We start from the raw sequence: 18,747 nt of genomic DNA, 5'->3' as shown, positions 1-18,747 counted from the left end.
GATCAAACGGAGAATAACTCTTGCCAACAGGTGTTACTTTGGGCTCAGTAGGCAACTGAGAAGTAGAGCTCTCTCTCGAAGGACTAAACAGACACTCTACAATACGCTCATCATTCCCGTCCTAATATATGGCTCAGAAGCATGGACAATGTCAACGGCCTTCGAGAGAAAAATTCTATGCAAGATCTTTAGCCCCCTCCGCGTTAGTGAGGAGTACCGCGAACGGTGGAACAGCGAGTTGTATGAGCTATATAAGGACATGGACATAGTTAAGCGTGTAAAAAAACAGCGGCTACGCTGGCTTGGCCATGTCACCCGTATGAAAGAAGACGCTCCAGCAAGGCGAACTTACGACACGGTACACCAAAAAGGAAGGTGTGGAAGCGTTGGAAAGACTAAGTGCTGCAGGACCTGCCTTTGCTCGAGATTTCCAACTGGCACAAACGAGCGCAGGACAGAAACAGCTCGTGCGCCGCTTTGCATTCGGCCAAAACCGTTACACGGTTGTAGTGCCACATAAGTAAAATATATAATATACTAAAATTTAATGGGCTATAAAACTGCGTACCCAATTTTTTTTTTTCTAATTAAAAAATTTTAAATTTGGATTAATTTGGTATAGAAATATGACAGAAATATTTTTTTTTATAAAACTAATTCAAATTAAAACGGGGTATATTACAATCAGTAACATTCAAGACGCTTGAAACCCACATGAGCACCCATTATTTAAGCTGCTACAATGAAGAAAAGCAGATGCTGTGAGGAAGCGAATCGAAAACGAACACACAAAATTAAACTGTTTTGAACTTGAAATCAAGCAATGAAAATGAATCAACACAAACACAAGTCCATTACTTAAAAATATCTTCAACTTGAACTGCAATCTTCAACATTCATGATATGTAAAGCAATAATAAAAACAAACATTGCAAGCAATTGCCAACTGACAATTGCACTAAATGCAAAACAACAACTTGTTCGGTACTTTAAGAGTGGTGGAGTAGACAGGCAGACTTACCCGAAAAGGCCACACTTTGAAACACTAAATCGTTAGAACAATTCATTAGGGTTAGCGTTTTTCGCAAGACAATATTACATTTACTATTATCACTAGAATTATTATTTTCATGAAAATGTTTATTGGTTTCTGCTGTTGTTGTTGATGTACATGTTTTTGTTTTTGTTGTTGTAGTTTCGTCGGTTTCGGTAGTAGGTTGTGCATGTACTTGTTTGCTACTACCAAACAAGTCAAAGTGGGAATTATTGTGGATTTTGTTGTACTGGTTGCGGCAGCTTTGTGCTTGAAACCCGTTACTATGTAACGGAAGTGTAGTGGGAAATGCGGAAATAATGGGTGTAGTTGAACTGGTAAACGTTTTCTGGTTTTCGTTTTGGTTTGTGCAAGTCGTAGTTGTTGTTGTTGTTGTTGTGGCTGTTGTTTTACGTCTTTGTGTTCTGCGTCTGATATTAAATGCAAGAGACTTATGACGAAAACTATTTGCGAACAATTTCACAAAAACGAAATTTCAATTTACAATAAAAGTAAATTAAATCGTTAATTAAATGATTTAAATAAATAAATAAAAAAATTCATTCAAATAATCAGTGTATTGCAATTAAATTGTTGTTTGTTGTTTTTTTGTGTGAGTTCATTGCAGGGGGACAGACATACAAACATTAACGTTTACAAATGAAGCAGAAATAAAAATATAATAAATTTTATGCGAAGGTGAAAGTGAATGGGCCGGCGCCATCGTAGCCAACCACAATCAAAAAATCAGTGAATCCATTGACAAATATACGAGTACGTATTTGTTTATGTGGGGGCGTATGCAGAGGAGAGGTACATATGTTGACACGTGTGTGTGTGTATGTGCGTAAGTGTATGTTGTATTTTTACAAAAGGTACGCAAACAAATTGCACAAAACAATATAAAACCAAACCCAATGGTGTGTGACGTAAATATCAAATAAGTGAAAAATAGAAAAAGAAAACAGAAGAGAAAAAAAGAACGAAAATATAAATTAACTGTGTATGCCGTGTGATTGAACTTACTGTGCTTTTTCTTGATGGGTAGCGGCGGCGGTTGTTCCGCAGTGCCACTCGCACCGCCACTGCTACTGATATCGACACCAATACTTCCCATGGTCGTGCAACTGCTGACAAAACCGCCGCCCAGACGTCGTGAATCGATGAGACTTTGATGTTTCGTTTGCTGCCACTGCGACACGTGATGCTGATATTGATGATGATGATTATGATGTTGTTGCAGCGCGTGTTGATTATGCTGGCTATAGCTATTGCTGTTATAGTGATGGTGGGGACGAAGCTCGGCTAATTCGCTAAAATATAAATAAGAAATTATTATCGATTGGATTTTTTTTTAAGAACTCGCCCATAGCTTTTTTATTTTATTTATTAACATTGCAACTAGCTATACATGTTTTAATTAACAAGCAATGTACGAGGGGGGTTCAATAAGTACCCGTGTTAGAGATGAAGACGCTATTTTTTCAAACAACATTTTTTTTTTCAACATAGTCCCCTTTTAGAAAGATATATTTCTCCCAACACTCCGGTCATTTTTTTAACCAATGCAAAATATAGGATTTGTCGAACTCTTTTTTCCCTGCCGTCGGTAGATGGCTGTAGTGATCTATATCTCGTTAACTATTAATCAAACAATTTAACTCTCCATTGGACACCTTGTTTAAAACCTTCAGTTGGGCACCCGGTCTGGCCTTTTTTCGTCCTGTTCAAGGGTCTTTTTTAAAAAGTAATATTCATAAATCGATAGAAAATTAAATTTAAGGAAGCTACCTGGAAGCCCAACCATCAGGCGGCCGCCGTAGCCGAATGGGTTGGTGCGTGACTACCATTCGATATTCATAGAGCGAACGTCGGTTCGAATCTCGGTGAAACACCAAAATTAAGAAAAACATTTTTCTAACAGCGGTCGCCCCTCGGCAGGCAATGGCAAACCTGCGAGCGTATTTCTGCCATGAAAAAGCTCCTCATAAAAATATCTGCCGTTCGGAGTCGGCTTGAAACTGTAGGTCCCTCCATTTGTGGAACAACATCAAGACGCACACCACAAATAGGAGGAGGAGCTCGGCCAAACACCTAACAGAAGTGTACGCGCCAATTATTTATTTATTTTTTTTACCTGGAAGCCCAAGTCATTAGCTATAATAGAAATATGTTAAATTCACACCCAAAGTCGAAAAAATCTGGCCAGACCCGGGTGAGCAACGGAGGGTTAAAGTTTATGCTCGTTGTCAATGTGACATTTTACACTAAACAAATTCTTTTGTCGTTTTTTGTTTGTTCCATTCAGTTGGGAGTTACAGGGTTTTAACAACGCAAGTCAACAAAGAGAAAGTTCGGTAGTTCACAGTTTTTCTTTGATAAAGGCGAAAATGCAAATGCATCATTATGAATGATGTTTAGGGTGCCGATAATAGTTAATTACGTGTAATTGTGGTTTCGTCGATCGGAAAGTTTCTGGCGGTCACTCTTCTATTAGACTGGCTGTATATATGTATGTATATTTGTGCATAATTTTAAAGATTCGCTTACCAGAGCGTCTTTTATAATTACATTTCACTTACCTATTGTTATCTTCGATTTCATCGAAATTATCATATTGAGAAAATATGCGTGCATCCTTGTTACGACTCGTTTTGGGCGGCAATGCTGGCGGCACTAGATCACTATGCGAACCCATGCCACCATCCGAAGATGAAGTAGTGTCCAAGCTATTAGCCTTCACCAGCGACGAAAACGACGATTGCACATGACTAGCGCTGCTGGTGGTGTGAACTGAACGTTCCGTTATAAGTCCGCCGCTCTCATAGTGATCGGGACTCACGCTGCTCGTATTGCTAATTGAGCGCGCATCGTGCGCCAATGTGGACATATTATTCATGATGCTGTTCGACGTAGTCATCATTGTAGACGATATCGTGTTCGTCATGGATAAGCACGTCGTTTGCTGGTGGAACTCTTGCGTTTGCGTGTGAAATTCCCCACTACTCGACGATTCAATGGCATCAAAAGCGATTTCTGAGTTAGAACTAGACTTGGTAGATGACTGAAAACCACAATCTGATGAACGTTTCGAAACGCTCTGCGCTGAGGTGCGCACCGACGTCATGGAGACGAAGCCTACAAAGGATGATGAGGAGAATAAGAGGTCATTAATTGTCATTCCCTGCACAAGTTGTGATATATTTGCAATGCAAACCATTACAATAGGAAACTGCAACAAATCTAAATATGTTCATAAATACTTTCTATAAAAAAACGAAAAAAAAAAAAAAATACACTAAATACGAACGTAGGTTGGGCAGACAAATAAAATTCAAATTATAACAATAATCAAAAAATAACAATTAACAAAACAGTTGTTATGAAGGGGAATCATGCAATTTACATTAAAAACAAAAACAAAACAGAATACAAAATCGCATCGCATTTTAGTGACAACGGATATGATGGCAAATTATGAATGCAGCTAAAGCAACGGCGTAATTGATTTTGTTTAAGTACCCGATTCATTGGAATGACGATTGTTAATATTTTTGCGCATTTCCAGTTTATCCATAGCGCCTCCAGCGCCGCTATTGACATTGCCGGCTTGTGTGAAATCACATTCATCTACGTCATCGCTAGTGCCGGCAGCACGTTTGGAATCTTCGAGGACAACGCTTTGTGCTTGTGTGTTGGTGGACTCGCTACTAACGCCTCCACCACCAATAGTGCCAACTGTTTTGTTGCCAGCTACTTTATTGTTCAACGCAGCACGTTTGCCACCGCTTATGAGTGGTTCTGAATATAAGATTTTTTTTTATTTTGTTTTTATTATTATAATTATTCGGTTAGTAATTTCTTATTCGTACAAGAGTTAAATATTGATCAAACTTACTGAACTCGTTCAGACGATTGGCTAACACCAATGACTTCAGCTCCTCCTCCTCGCGTGAATGATTTAATTCCGAATCGAGCGAACATTGACTAGAATTTTCGTCCGGTGAATGTGAACGCACCGAAAGATTGCTGTTAGTTGAAATGAGAATTTAGGTAAAATTAATGAAGGATTGCTTTAAATGTTTGCAACTTACTAATCAACACCATAGTTTCCAAGCGAAATGTCAGAACTCCAATCCAAGTCCGAGTTGATGCTCTTATTATGTGAATTCTGCTGTTGTTGCTGTTGACTACGACGTTTGGGCGGCAGCGGTGGTGGTCTGAGGTGAAAATAAATATGAGACATTGAGGGAATTTCAAATTTATGCAGGCCTGCATCGATATTAAAATGATATATTATCACAGTGAAATTGAATGCTTGAATCGTCTATATACATTAGAGTGGATAACTTTCGATGAAAAAAGCAATAATAAATTAAATAAAAAATAAATTAAATAAAAAGATAAATTAAATTAAAAATAAATTAAATAACAAATAAATTAAATAAAAACATAAATTAAATAAAAAATAAATTGGTATTGTTTTCCTGCCGCAATTATAAAATATATTACATTTTAGGAAAAATGTTAAGACTTGCGTGAGCTGGACCAATTTGAAAGTGCTGTCGAAAACCTCATTATTTTGTTACACCGTTCATAAAATACTTAAGCATTTTTAAGAAGACCTTTTAAGTATACATTTTTTTATCAACCAAGACGATTTTTAGGAAATGAATTAAAAAACAAAAATTAAAAAAAAAAGTTTTTAAATATTATTTATAAAAATCTCGATTTTTGGTGATATTTTCAAATCGGCCCAGCTCACGTAATATTAATATTTTTAGGATATTTTAGCGGAAGTCTAAAAAATAATCAATTTTATAATTCTGGTGGTTATAAAACACTTAAACATTTTTAAGCAGACCTTTTAAGTATATATTTTTTTTATCAACTTAGACGATTTTTAGGAAATGAATTAAAAAACAAATTTTTTAAAATCAAAAAAATGTAAAAAAAAATTTAATTTTTTTTAATACAATAGTATTTATAAAAATTTTCATTTTTTCAAATCGGCTAAGCTTACGTAATATAAATATTTTTGGGAAATACTTTAGCGGAAGTCTTACAATATATTAACTTTTATAATTCTGGTGGAAAAACGGTAACTTTTTTTTGTGAGACACTCTGATGCACGTATATTTTTAAATACTCGAAAAATAGCTCTGTAACATTTTTTTTCAAAGCTAGTACTGCTAGCTGTTTGAACCAAAAAACATTCCATTATTTAAATTCACAAAAAATATATCCATGCCCTAGTAGCCATTGTGCTAATTAGGGTTGGATTATATTATATTGTATATAACTCCTACAAATAATAATAATAATATATTAGTTTAATTTCACTGTGAAAATATTTCATTTTAATTTCGGAACTTGCTCGAATCGGGCATATGAGGCTCCTTACCTATTTGGTAGCGGCGGTTTAGGTGGTGGACTCGTATCGCGCAGAATACTCTCTGTACTGTGAGAGGCGCGTATGGGATTTGAGTTGGTTTTCTCCAAAATATCACGTTCTCTGGAATAATATTATTTTTATATTAAATTTTAAAATTTTAATATTAGATGGAATTGTAAGTTAAATCTGCTCTATCTATAACTTAATTAGATGAACATATAAGGCTTAAAACGTTGTTAGTAGAACTTCTATGGCAGGCCTAACTATAGAAAATATTAGCTAATATTAAAACCTTCAGTTGAGCACCCGGGCCTGGCCTTTTTTCGTCCTGTTCGAGGCGCGTTTTTAAAAGGTTATAACCACAAATCGATAGGAAATTAAATTTTAGGAAGTTATCTGGCAGCTCAAGTCGTTAGCTATAACAGAAATATGTTAAATTCACGTCCAAAGTCGGAAAAGCCAGTCTGGCCAGACTCGGAGGAGGGTTCAGTTTATCAAACGATAGTAAATATTTTACTTATTTCGAATTAACGGTTCCTTGTATAAAATTGCGGCTAGCTATAAAATTCTTACAACGCAGCCAGCAAACGGTTCATCGACAGCAATATCAAATACACAGCACTATCACCCCTTCGTCTCTGGTCCCACTCTATCGAAACAGCCTTTTTCCTAAATCATTGGTTAGATGAGAAAGACGACGAAATCCAATGACAGCACTGGGCAGGGTTTTATGAATAATTACAATAACAACAACAAAAAATCGGTTCAAAGCTCTCTAATTTTTAGAACAAGAGCGACTCAATTCGCTATGAGCTCGCTATACTAAGTGAAAAATTAATAGGTCAATTCTAGCGACAACAATAAAATGAACTGAACCGAATTCTGTTCCCAAAAAAACCCTAGGTAACCAAAAAAACACCTCAGTGATTTTTTTATATCCTTTCTTCTTTTATGCACCACCGAGCACTGCGAACAAAGCATGCCAAGAGAATTTGCATCATTGATGATGCACCGCCCCATGCAGCTTGTTAACTAAACTTAGCTTCATTGGTTTACACCCTTTTATGGTGTTTGGCCGAGCTCGCCCTCGTATTTGTGGTGTGCTTTTGATGTTGTTCAAATGGACCTTACAGTTTTAAACCGTCTCCGAACGGCAGCTATTTTTTATGAGAAGCTTTTTCGTGGCAGGAATACACTCAGAGGTTTGCCATTCTCTGCCGAGGGGCGACCGCTTTTAGAAAAAAACTTTTTCTATTAATTGATGTTCATGCACGGAGATTCGAACCTACGCACTCCCGAATAGTAGTCACCCACCAACCCATTCGGCTACGGGGGTCGATTGGATTAATATATTGGATATGTCTTTATCGATCGGATATGTGAAGATAAATGGCTAGGTGATTGGTTTTGTGCAAAACACAACACTTTTTAATGGCGAGGTATTCACAAATTGTCTGAAATGTGGAAAAAATTGGGCGCGGTGTATAGCATGTCACCTCAATGTGTTACACCCTGTGTAACGCCAAATGATCTGCAGCCTCAACGGCCTGATTGACCTAAACGGTGACGACCTGGGCCACTCTTTAGAACATGTTTTGGATCTCAGATCTCTAAGTTGGTGGCTGCGGTTTGCTGCTGACTCTGTATAAGGTGATAATCGGCGGATGTGGCGGGCAAAAATATAATCGGGAGTTTGCCGTTGGCTGCAGAGGGGCGACCGCTGTTAGAAAAAAAATGCCTAATGCTTTATTCCTGCAGATTTGAACCGGGGTCTATTGCAAGCAAACGCACTCTACCACAGCGCTCACCCATTTATGATTAACTTATGATAATGTAGCAAAAGGGGCTTTTTCATGAAAAATTAATATCAAAATCTCTGAAATGAATGCTTTCCTTATAAAGGAAACTAATTAGTTTTTTCCTAATGACAATCATATTCCGCAAACGCCTAGTATGAATTTATTTTATTAATGAGAAATCTGGGTTATAAATATGCATTTGTCATTTGCTAGACCTACTTCGGTGTTAGCGTTATGTCCGGCAGCGATGTACGTTGACCAGCAACTTCCACCGGCAGTCGCATTAGGTTATTGTGTGACGCGGCAGCGTTGTTGGCCGTTGCAGCTGCGTCCGCATTGCTTGGTGCATACTTGAAAGCATTCTCTTCGCGCTCTTTCAGTTTTTGCTGCGCCAGTGTCGCCAAATTCTATAAAACGAGTGCAAAAAAGAATGTAAAAATATTTAGCAAAAAATGCAAAAACAAAAATATTAAAATTAATTTGTTACAATTGAACTAAGCAGACAACGTTTTCAAGCGATAATTTGCAAAACAAAGGATTTTGATCTCATCTCTACATGACCCTGAACACTTTTATTAATTTTTTTTGTTTGTTTTGTTTTTATACTTTTTGATATTTTTTTTTTTAGATTTGTACTCTTAATGTTTTGCGCTTTGCTTGCTTTCTCGTTTGTTTTCTTTGCGCGCTATTTTTATCGTTGAATCAGAGACAACAGCGCCGTCAGCGTCACAAGAGTACGCAGCAGCAAAATCTGTTAGCCTCAGGCCGCTGATTCATGACGAGTTTTTTTTAAATATTTTTTCTTTTTTTAATTTGCGGCGACATTTTTGCGCACTGCACAGCTGAGAGATGAACAACGTGATCACCGATTAAGCTCATAAAACGCGCAAACGGGCAAACACACACACATGCATATGTAGGTATGTAAATAAACACAAGTTCTTTATCGCACTTACTCGCACCGCATCACCCAGCAAATCAACAATCTCCTTCACATTTTCTTCACTGAGCAATGCTTTAAGTTGTTGATGCTCATCTTGCGCCTGATCTTCCCCGCCTTCGTCATCGCTTCGTCGCGCTGCATAGATAAGCATTACCTCGTCGCAGAGCTTCACCAATTTACCAAGCGACTGATACACTTGTTGTGTCGCCGACAAGAGGACGGTGCTATGTTTGTCCAATGCGTAGGACTGTATAACAGTGTACATGCTGGCGATGGTCTCAAGTATAACGGTTGCATTGCCCGGCAGAACCTCGAGCTTTGACTTGAGTATAACATCGCAGAAGTGCTTTAGAGCATTCGAAATATCCTTGACATGCATTTCCAGCGAACTGGCAGACTTGGCTACCTCTTCGGCGGTCGGTGGGGGTTTCATGGGCTTGCTACGCGGACTATGTGGGGAATGGGATCTGTAATAAGAAATAATAATAAAAAATAGAAGGACATTATATAAATTTCATTTAAATTTCACGCAGTACAGCGCTTACCTTCCCAAAGTGTTGTTGGGTGTGCGAATCATGGAGATTTTCTCGATTAGATCGTCCTTAAAAGAGCGCGCTCTACGCGCTAACTTCGTACCCTTCAAACTGTTCTTATGTCCAGATGGTGAGACACCAAATCCGCTGCCAGGGGTTTGGTATATCGCACTATTGCCGCTCAGCGGTGTATTGGCGGATTGTTGAGAAGTGGGTGTGGCAGGAGAGGGTGTATTTGGCGATGGTGTACCACCTCCACAAACAAGATTCGATTGTGAAGAAAGTGAGGAATTAGGTGTGGATGGAGAACTGATGGCACTGTCTGGAAAGAGATTAATAAAAAATATTAAGTAAGTTTACTATTGTAATACAAATATGTATGTATATCGATTGGTTAAAGGGTTAGGGGTAGTCAGAATTAAAAAAAAAAAATTGGATTTTTTTGAATTTTCATAAAATATAATATCTTAAAAATATTGTGTGAAAATTTAAAGTGAACCCGACAAATACTTTTAGTTAGTTTAGTTATTCAACAACTAAAGGGCGCTCGCTCGGGCGCTCCGGCGCAAACTTTAAATGCGTTTTTCTCAAAACTATGTTTTTTGAACGGGTGATCACTGTAACTCAAAAACCGCTTGGTAGATCTCAATAAAATTTATACTGCTTTTGAAAAACATAAAAAACTCGTGCCTGAACGGAGGATTTTTTTTTCACAATTAACTGTCGGTGTTTTTCTAGAAAATCAGAAAAATATTTCCTGAGGCCGCCATATTGTTAATTTTGCAAAAAACAGCTTCGATCAGGCACAAGATTACTTATTAATAACACTAATTTCTCTTGTTCGATTGAAGATCGAAGGTAGATGAATCTCCAAGGACTTGTGATGATCACCGCAATAGACTTCTGGGGAAACGGGCTCCACACAAACAGCGATAACTTTTACAATTATTAATTTTTTTGTTTCTGAAATTTTGCTAAAGTCAAGTTGAAATATGATGGATTAATTTTTTTTCCTTGTTCACTCCACTCGGGAGCATAGGCCGCGACAAGACTCAGAGTTTTGCGTTGGTTTCGTTAATCTATTTTGCTTTGTATTAATGCTATGTTTTTATCTTTGTAAAATAAAGCAATTAGCTAGCAAAAAAAAATATAAAAAATCATAATTTTTTCGAGCCTCTGACTACCTTTAAACTCCTTAAGCAATTTTTGTCCGGTAATTATTCATAAAGATTTATATATTTCAACTGAATCATTAATTCAAAAAATAAAAAAATTTACTGGACGCTTTTGCGCTAAAGCAGTTAGGTTAGGTAAAATGGTTTTTTTACGACACACCTAGAGGCACCTTGTGATACCACTGGAACTATCCCATCCTTACTCCCCTTGGCCCTCTTTAGATCATCCTGTGGACTTCATAAATCTAGTTAGTCTAGCTAATTTTTTATATGCAACAGCCGCGATGCTGCCCAGAAAAGCGATTTCGAGCAAATTCATCCTTTTTCTTCACAGAGCCACGCATTCGCACCCCGAAGGTGATCAGATAAACTTCCTATTAATATTCTTAAATCTTTCTTATTCAATTTAAGTAGACTGCTAGTGCGACCCATATTCCATTCTGGTCATGTCTGTCTACTAATGCTAGAGGTGTTCAACTGGCTCCAGCGTTTAATGGCTATACTTAAGCTGTATCTATCTATTATTTGCAACTTATATTTGGCCAAGGGCATAGGTATATCACTTTGTCTTGAGTAATTTGGAGCGTAGAGCCCAATCTAGCTAACTCATCCTGGGCCTCATTACTGTGGCCCCGCACCCAGAGTAGAGTTATAGAGAAAAACTGTGCGTGTGTTCTTAATTGTTCATAACACTCTAACACTGTTTTGGAAGAATGTTTCCATGATTGAAGCGATTTCAGAGCTGCCTGATCATCGGAATATACGTAGACATTTCTGACTGTAGTTTTCCGTCTTTATTGAGCGCCTAAAGGCTTGCTTTGATCGCCAAAACTTCAGCTTGGAATACGTTGCAATGATCAAGTAAGCGGAAAGTTATGCTGACCTTGACTTACTTTCGGAAAATTAACTTTATAACAGGCGAGTTCACACTGAACTCGTTGCTTTGTTACTCGTTACACGCTATTCAGTATTCCCTCCGACCCCAGTATTTGATTTTTGTAAAAATATTTTGCTACCGGCTTACCAACTAAAAAAATGTATCAAGTGGCGAGGTTTGAAATTGTTTTGTGAAAACAAGAATCCTAGCGGGGCGTGCATGTTTGAACTCCTCTTTTATGGTCATAACTTGCTTTAATTAACGCTAATTAAGAATGGGACTCCCTATTCAACATATCCTGAAGAAGAATTTGTATCTGTTTTGAAGCCTTACAGGATTATATTAAGACGGTTCGATAAATTTTCCAATAGTTTTTTTAGCCATAAACGAAGTGCGGGAGAATAAAAAATGTACAAAAACTGGCGTGCTTCGTGAATAGCTGATTGACTTCTTGTTTGCATCCAAAAATGTTAAGTCGAAAGCACTATTAAAATGGATCATGCGGGCCAGGTTAATTTATTGGCAGAATCTTGACAGAAAAAATATTTATTATACTTATGTGTGTCCATGAGAACGGGCCAATTTGTTCTTCGAAAATATGTATAACCGATTTTGTTTCGGTGACTGAGGTATTCTACGGGAAATTCTGAACAAAAAAGGCAGACCTCTAGCAGATTGTTTTGAGTCAAATAAACATAAAACTAGAATTAAAAAAAAAAAAATGTAGCAAAATAAAAAAAATTAAATTGATTGGGGATTATTAATTAAATTTAAAAATCAGGAAGATCGAAATCCATTTTAGAGCTATGCTTTCATGCCCTTTTTTATATACAGAATTGCCAGCAGAATATTTACAAAATATTGAAAATATGAATACTTATGGTATAAAAATATAGTGCATACTACAACAAAAGCGACTTAACTCAACGTTTCAAACTGTATGCAAGAAGTAGGTCGCTTGAGGGAGTCAAACTCGCCGTTTACAGTAGAGCCGCTCTCGGCTCGTCAACCACTTAGCGAGCTGCATGATCCAATTGGCAGCACTAAATTATTTCCTTAACAGTTTACACAGAAAAAGTGGTAAAGAAATTAAATGTAAAAAAAAAATTGAGAATGGACAATTAAATTGCTAATCAAATTCGGTGTTATTTGCAATAGAGCCAGTGGATTTTTCGCAAAAGACAAAAAAATGCGTCTTATATTCCCATAGACTTAGAAGCTCTGATTTAAGGGGCAAGTCCACCCTGAAATAAAAAAAATCGATTTTTTCCGTTGCTTCATTGTAAAAAGCATATCCTTAAAAATATCTTAAGATGTTGCGAATAAAAATATTTTAATAATTAGAGCAGCTTTGATTATTACATTACAACGCTGCAACGGAACGCCGAGAGCATTTTTATCTCCTTCTGCGTTTTTCGTGAAACCACATTATTCAAAACGCTAGGTATGACAGCTAAAAGGCTTTTCATAAGATTCATCTAGGTTAATTGAACCAATTCCACCGAAAAGTTGTCTGAGAGCAAATTCGCATGTTTATAGACATATCAGCAGCGTTCTTTTTTATTTTGTTTGTTGATCAGTAATGATAACGGTAGTCGTCTGTGACTGCACTAAGTGTGATTAAGTAATAAATCATTTGTGAGAAATTAAGCAAAGTAATTTTTAAAAATCTGCAGCAGTGTGGGCGGACAATTTTTTCAGCTGGCGACTTGAAATCTTATGTAGACACTACTGGAATAAATATGATACGAATACTAGAGGAAAAAAGTGTTAAAGTTAAAGCAAATAAAAATCGCCGCCGAAAGGTTTAACTTTTTTAAAACTTTCTTTTTTAATTTTATAAATATTTTTTTAAATATTTTTTTATAAAATTTATAATTTTTTTCATAAATTTTTTAATTTATAAAATAAATATAATGCGATTACTAGAGAAAAAGTGTCAGCACAAAGCAAAATTTTTTTTAATAATTTTTTTTTTTATAAGTTTTATAAATTTTCTTATTTTTAATTTTCATAAGTTTTATAAATCTTTTTTTTTAATTTTTTAATTTATGAAATAATTATAATACGATTACAAGTGTAAAGATAGTGTCAAGTCAAAGCAAATTCAAATCGTCTTTGAAAGGTTAATCATTTCTTTAATTATTGTTTTTTTAAACATTTTTTTTCATAAATTTCATAATTTTTTTCATAAATTTTATAATTTTTTACATAAATTTTATTAATATTATTTTTAATACTCTTACAAAGTTTATACATCTGTTTTTATAAATTTTTTTTTCATAAATTTTATAATTTTTTTTCATAAATTTTATAGTTTCGTTTTTTATTTTTTTTCATAAATTTTATTAATTTTTTCCATAAATTTTATTAATTTTTTTTTTATAAATTTTATGATTTTTTTCATAAATTTTATTAATTTTATTTTCATAAATTTCACAAAGTTTATACATCTTTTTTTTATAAAATTTGTTTCATAAATTTTATTATTTTTTTCATAAATTTTATTAATTTTTTTCATAAATTTTATTAATTTTTTTTTCATAAATTCTATGACGTTTTTCATAAATTTTATTAATTTTTTTCATAAATTTCACAAAATAATACATCTTTTTTTCATTACTTTTATACTTTTTTTTCATAAATGTTTCAATTTTTTTTACAAATTTTAATTGACGCATATAGGAGTGTAATTTTTTGTTTTCAAAATCGGACACATCGCTATAGATAATTTATTAAATTTAAAAAAAAAGTATTCATTTGATTTTTTGTGAATATAACTAGTAAGGATTTTCCAATAACAGGTGTTATTTAAATAGGTATATAAACAGCGATCTTGAGATGATTATCGATTTTTTATGGCCGGAATTGGGTGGTATTGATTAAAAAATAGCATTTTTCTTTGATATCAAAATAACACCTCTTATTGGAAAACCCTTTATATACTGAATTCTGAGCGATTCATGATTTGCTTTGTTGTTTATTTTGGATTTTTTAACTGTTTTTATATGTCGCATGCTTTTGTACGACACGCCCCTATATGACGGAACTGAAATTATAAAAATCCTCATAAGGAAAATTTGATCAAAATTTGTTTTGAAATGAAATACGGCACAAAATCTATCCATTGATTGTCTATTTGTATACTACAGCTTTCCAGTTCAAAAGTGTGAAATATAATTTTTGGCGCCACTTGCAAAAAATATAAATATTACGATTAATTTCGAGTCACTTTGTATCAGCATACGGAGTAGTTTAAAACGTAGAAGATTTCATGTAGTGTCTCACGAAAGCGCACGATAAGGTGTACTGTGAAACGAGTCCTGCTATATGCTTTCATGAAAGGAAGGAAGCAATGGGTGTTGCTTAAAGTTTGCTTAATTTGTTGTTACTTTCCCATACAAATGCATATTTGGACAAGCGAGCCGAGATGGTGCATCAAATGCGACTAACTCTAATCTTACCTCATTGATAACCTATCGGTGCCCACTTGAAGCCCTCCTCATTATCAAGAGCTGTGGCTCGGTTGGCCTGAGAAGTTCTCTCGCCCACCTCCGTTGGCTAAAAGCGCGGCTTAAATCTTACATTTGCGTATCGCTTTTCTTAACCGCGCTACGTAGTCAAAACAATGAATGACCAAACCGGCAAAACCAGATGAATGTTCCCCATATATATGTACATAGTTACGTATGAAGACGCGGAAAGCCAAAACAATTTGCAAATTTCACATTCCATTCGATTTGTTGTACAACGCAAATATCATCGAAACCAATTTAGAAGAAAAGCAAACACACAATCACGCAAAACCATAAATAAACTGCTGTTAACGCCTTGAATTGGACTTACATTGCACGACATTTTTCACGACCACGCGCGGCCGATAGGGTGTATAAAAAAATTTTGGCGATTTAAGTTTGCGCCTCTGATAGAGTTTCATGCCACGATCCAGCGAATACGAGAATACATGCTGGCGCTCAGCGTAATCACAATCACTGACGAACGACTCATCGAAGTGCGGCATTGCATAACAAATAGGCAGCGGCGAGCAGCGGACAACAATGAAGTAATAAAACCAATGATAGGTGCAACTAATAAGTTTGCGTATATTTAGTACAATCACAGCCACATATGTACAGTAGAGAGGTAGTAGACACGAAACTGCCAAGCACCAAAATTTGGAAAGCTACATACATATATAGGAGCCGTACTACCAAAAACACACAGAGTACCTTCGCCAAACTAAGTTCGTGAATGGTATGTGAAATGAAGTCAGTTAAAATTTAGGTTGAGTAGTTGAAGTATTTGAGAAGTTGGAGAGGCTGGCTGCACTGTTGACGCTAATTATTTGTGGTCCGCTGCCGCAGCACTGCAACGATGGAGCAGCGTTAATTTGCTTTCGAGCTGATGTTAAATAACTAAGTTAACACGCGCGCTGGTTGAGTGGCTGGTTGACTGGCTTTTGTTTTCTTTTGCCTGCTGGCGTTTCTTTTGTTTCAGCTGATGCTGCTGTAGCGACGTCGCAGATCGCTGCCGATGAGGTAAATGTAATTAGCAACACGTTATCAATGTGGCTAAAACGAGTGCTGATACTGCTTGCCGATTACTGGTATTCATATTTGTATAGACGTTTGAGTTTACGGATACACTTTTAATCGAACAAAGACGTTAAACCGTTTCACACGTTCTTTTGTTTTTTTTTTTTAATATTTTTTAAGAAAATTTCAAGTTAACTCTGCTAATATTTGGCTATATATTTTCAATTATATTCTTGACATTTTGTCCTTTTGTTAAAGTGATGCGCTGCACTGCACTACTTTCGTCCATCACGCCAAATAGACAATGCGTTAATGAGACAACGAGAGACAAAGTACGTTTGCTCGTAAATGCAATAAATACGCGACTGTTCAGTGGCCGTGCTGCGCGTGCTTGGCGGTGTTGCCTTCAAGTTAGGAAAGCGCACTGAGCTATGAAAATCAGCGCTGGCGGCTGTGAGCCACCAGATTCAACAATGCTCGTGCACCAACAACAAATACGGCGCAAGTCAAGAGACGAAGACGGATATGTGAAACACTATATAGGTAAGTACCACCTCGCAGTGAGAGCCAAACAACCACGACAACAAAAGGCCAACAGCAAGTCAGTTAAGCAGTCAGACAGCAGTGAACCTGCCAGCCAGTCAGCCTTACGTGAGCAGTCAGGCGGTCAATCAGTTAGCGCACCACTTTGCCTTTGTCAACAGCAGAGCAGCCGCCAAGCAATATTGTTGTTACGGCTCAGCGACCAATGGTCGCTGATACGAGGGTGGCTTAATAAGTGTCTGAAAAATGGAACAGATAGCTCGCATATCTCAAATCCAACATCAACGGTTTGCTTGTGAATAATCATCTTTTTAGAAAATACACCACAATTTTCTGAGGCACCTATTTCACAGTTTGCTTGTGAATAATCATCTTTTTAGAAAATACACCACAATTTTCTGAGGCACCTATTTCGTAGTGTGAGTCGTTTCAAAGGCAATCGTCCCAAGCACTTTCACAAAAACGGCAACAAGTGTATTCGTGTGCGCATTAAACTCTATTTTTGTAGCAAAACAAAATCCAACCACCCAATATAAACAAAAGCTTTGCAATTCTTATGAAGACTCTCCACCGAAGATGGGAACCAACCACCATGGGTTTACGCAATTTCGTTGTGTTCGTATCAGCACCGAACGGTCTGAGGGTGCCACAGAAGAAATGATCCACAAAATCCGCAGTGTGATATTGAACGATCAGCGAGTGAAGACGCGCATGCTCGCAATTGACAGCAAATGCAAACGTTTGACAACTTCAGAGAAGTGTTTAGCGACTTTCAGTCGCCATCCGAACGAGTTTTTGTGACGTTTTACAATCGTGGATGAAATGCAAATTTATGTAGTGAACCGAAGCCAAGTTCATGGCGTCACTATTTTTGCAATGGGGACTGTGTCATTACCATCGATTACCTTAAAAAGGTCCTTTACTATGCAGAGCTGTTTAATCGATTTCATGCAGAAACGAGCGGATTAGGAGAGAAAAGGTTGTCTTTCACTAGAACAATGCACCAGAGTACCAAGCTGTGGTCGTAATGGCAAAATTGCATTAATTAAGTTCCGAACTGCTACCTGCATGTCTCTCTAGATTTTAGTACGCTGCGGCTGTTTTATATTACGAAATATAAAAAAATTGCTTGATGTTAAGAGATTTCGGTCAAATGAAGTGGTCATCGAAGAAACAAACGCCTATTTTGAGCGCCTCGAAAACTCATATTATTAGAAGGACTTTGTAGGAACGTTGGGTGTAGTATGAAAAATATATTCTTTTATTAAATATTGTTCCTTTTTTCATTTTTCACGTACTTATTACTCCACCCTAGTATCATCGACAAGAGCACCGCCAGCAGCAGCAGCAGCAGCACCTTCACGTCAATAGAGACAAATATCAACAGGCAATGCGCCCATATAAACAAAGGCAACAGCAATAGCATCAATTACAACAATAAAAACAATGTAAGAAACAAAAATAATATTGCGCGTGGATAACATTGAGTACCTCACCATCTGCAGCTAACATTGGTTACTCGACTCGTCGGCAATGTGCGATTTATGTGTGTATGTATGTATAATAAGTATTGTACGAGTATAACTGCTCTCGGCCAACGGAGCGTAGCACTCAGCAAAGTTAAACAGCGGACAAAACTTGAATGAAATTTCAATATGAAATACAACAACTGCAAAAAACAACATGCTGTCGAACCAAGAAATGGACATAAAAATCTAAATAGGAAAATAGGTATAACAAAATAAAAACAAAAAGTATGGGTGTAGGCAAAAAGTGAAATTCACTTTTTAGCCATTCGTTGGAATAAAAACAACAACAGCAACAATAAGCATCAACGTGTTCCGCATAGAGGCATCCACCATAAAGGAACACGCCAACCTGCTCAAGTTATTGCGCCAAAAGTGGTTAGTCGCT

General features: G+C 36.5%; 1 protein-coding gene across 5 annotated transcripts in view; it reads right to left on the bottom strand.

The window, feature by feature from the left end:
• The window catches only part of LOC129237373 (guanine nucleotide-releasing factor 2), an 84,418-nt gene that overhangs the window by 12,608 nt on the left and 53,063 nt on the right, over positions 1-18,747 (bottom strand). For 3 of the 5 annotated variants that reach the window (XM_054872071.1, XM_054872070.1, XM_054872069.1), the window contains 9 exons: positions 9,716-10,025; positions 9,184-9,637; positions 8,447-8,634; positions 6,438-6,548; positions 5,128-5,253; positions 4,932-5,062; positions 4,556-4,834; positions 3,616-4,171; positions 2,060-2,346 (listed from right to left, as the gene is read on the bottom strand). In XM_054872071.1, coding sequence (XP_054728046.1) covers positions 2,060-2,346; positions 3,616-4,171; positions 4,556-4,834; positions 4,932-5,062; positions 5,128-5,253; positions 6,438-6,548; positions 8,447-8,634; positions 9,184-9,637; positions 9,716-10,025 — 2,442 coding nt within the window. Of the gene's footprint in view, positions 1-2,059; positions 2,347-3,615; positions 4,172-4,555; positions 4,835-4,931; positions 5,063-5,127; positions 5,254-6,437; positions 6,549-8,446; positions 8,635-9,183; positions 9,638-9,715; positions 10,026-15,601; positions 16,673-18,747 lie in introns of those variants that run through there. The other 2 variants (XM_054872068.1, XM_054872072.1) reach the window with 2 other exon arrangements.

This window comes from Anastrepha obliqua, chromosome 2 (assembly GCF_027943255.1).
Source record: "Anastrepha obliqua isolate idAnaObli1 chromosome 2, idAnaObli1_1.0, whole genome shotgun sequence".
NCBI classification, from domain to species: Eukaryota; Metazoa; Arthropoda; class Insecta; order Diptera; family Tephritidae; genus Anastrepha; species Anastrepha obliqua.
Note: the sequence above shows the minus strand (reverse complement) of the source record. Positions and strands in the feature narration are given on the sequence as shown.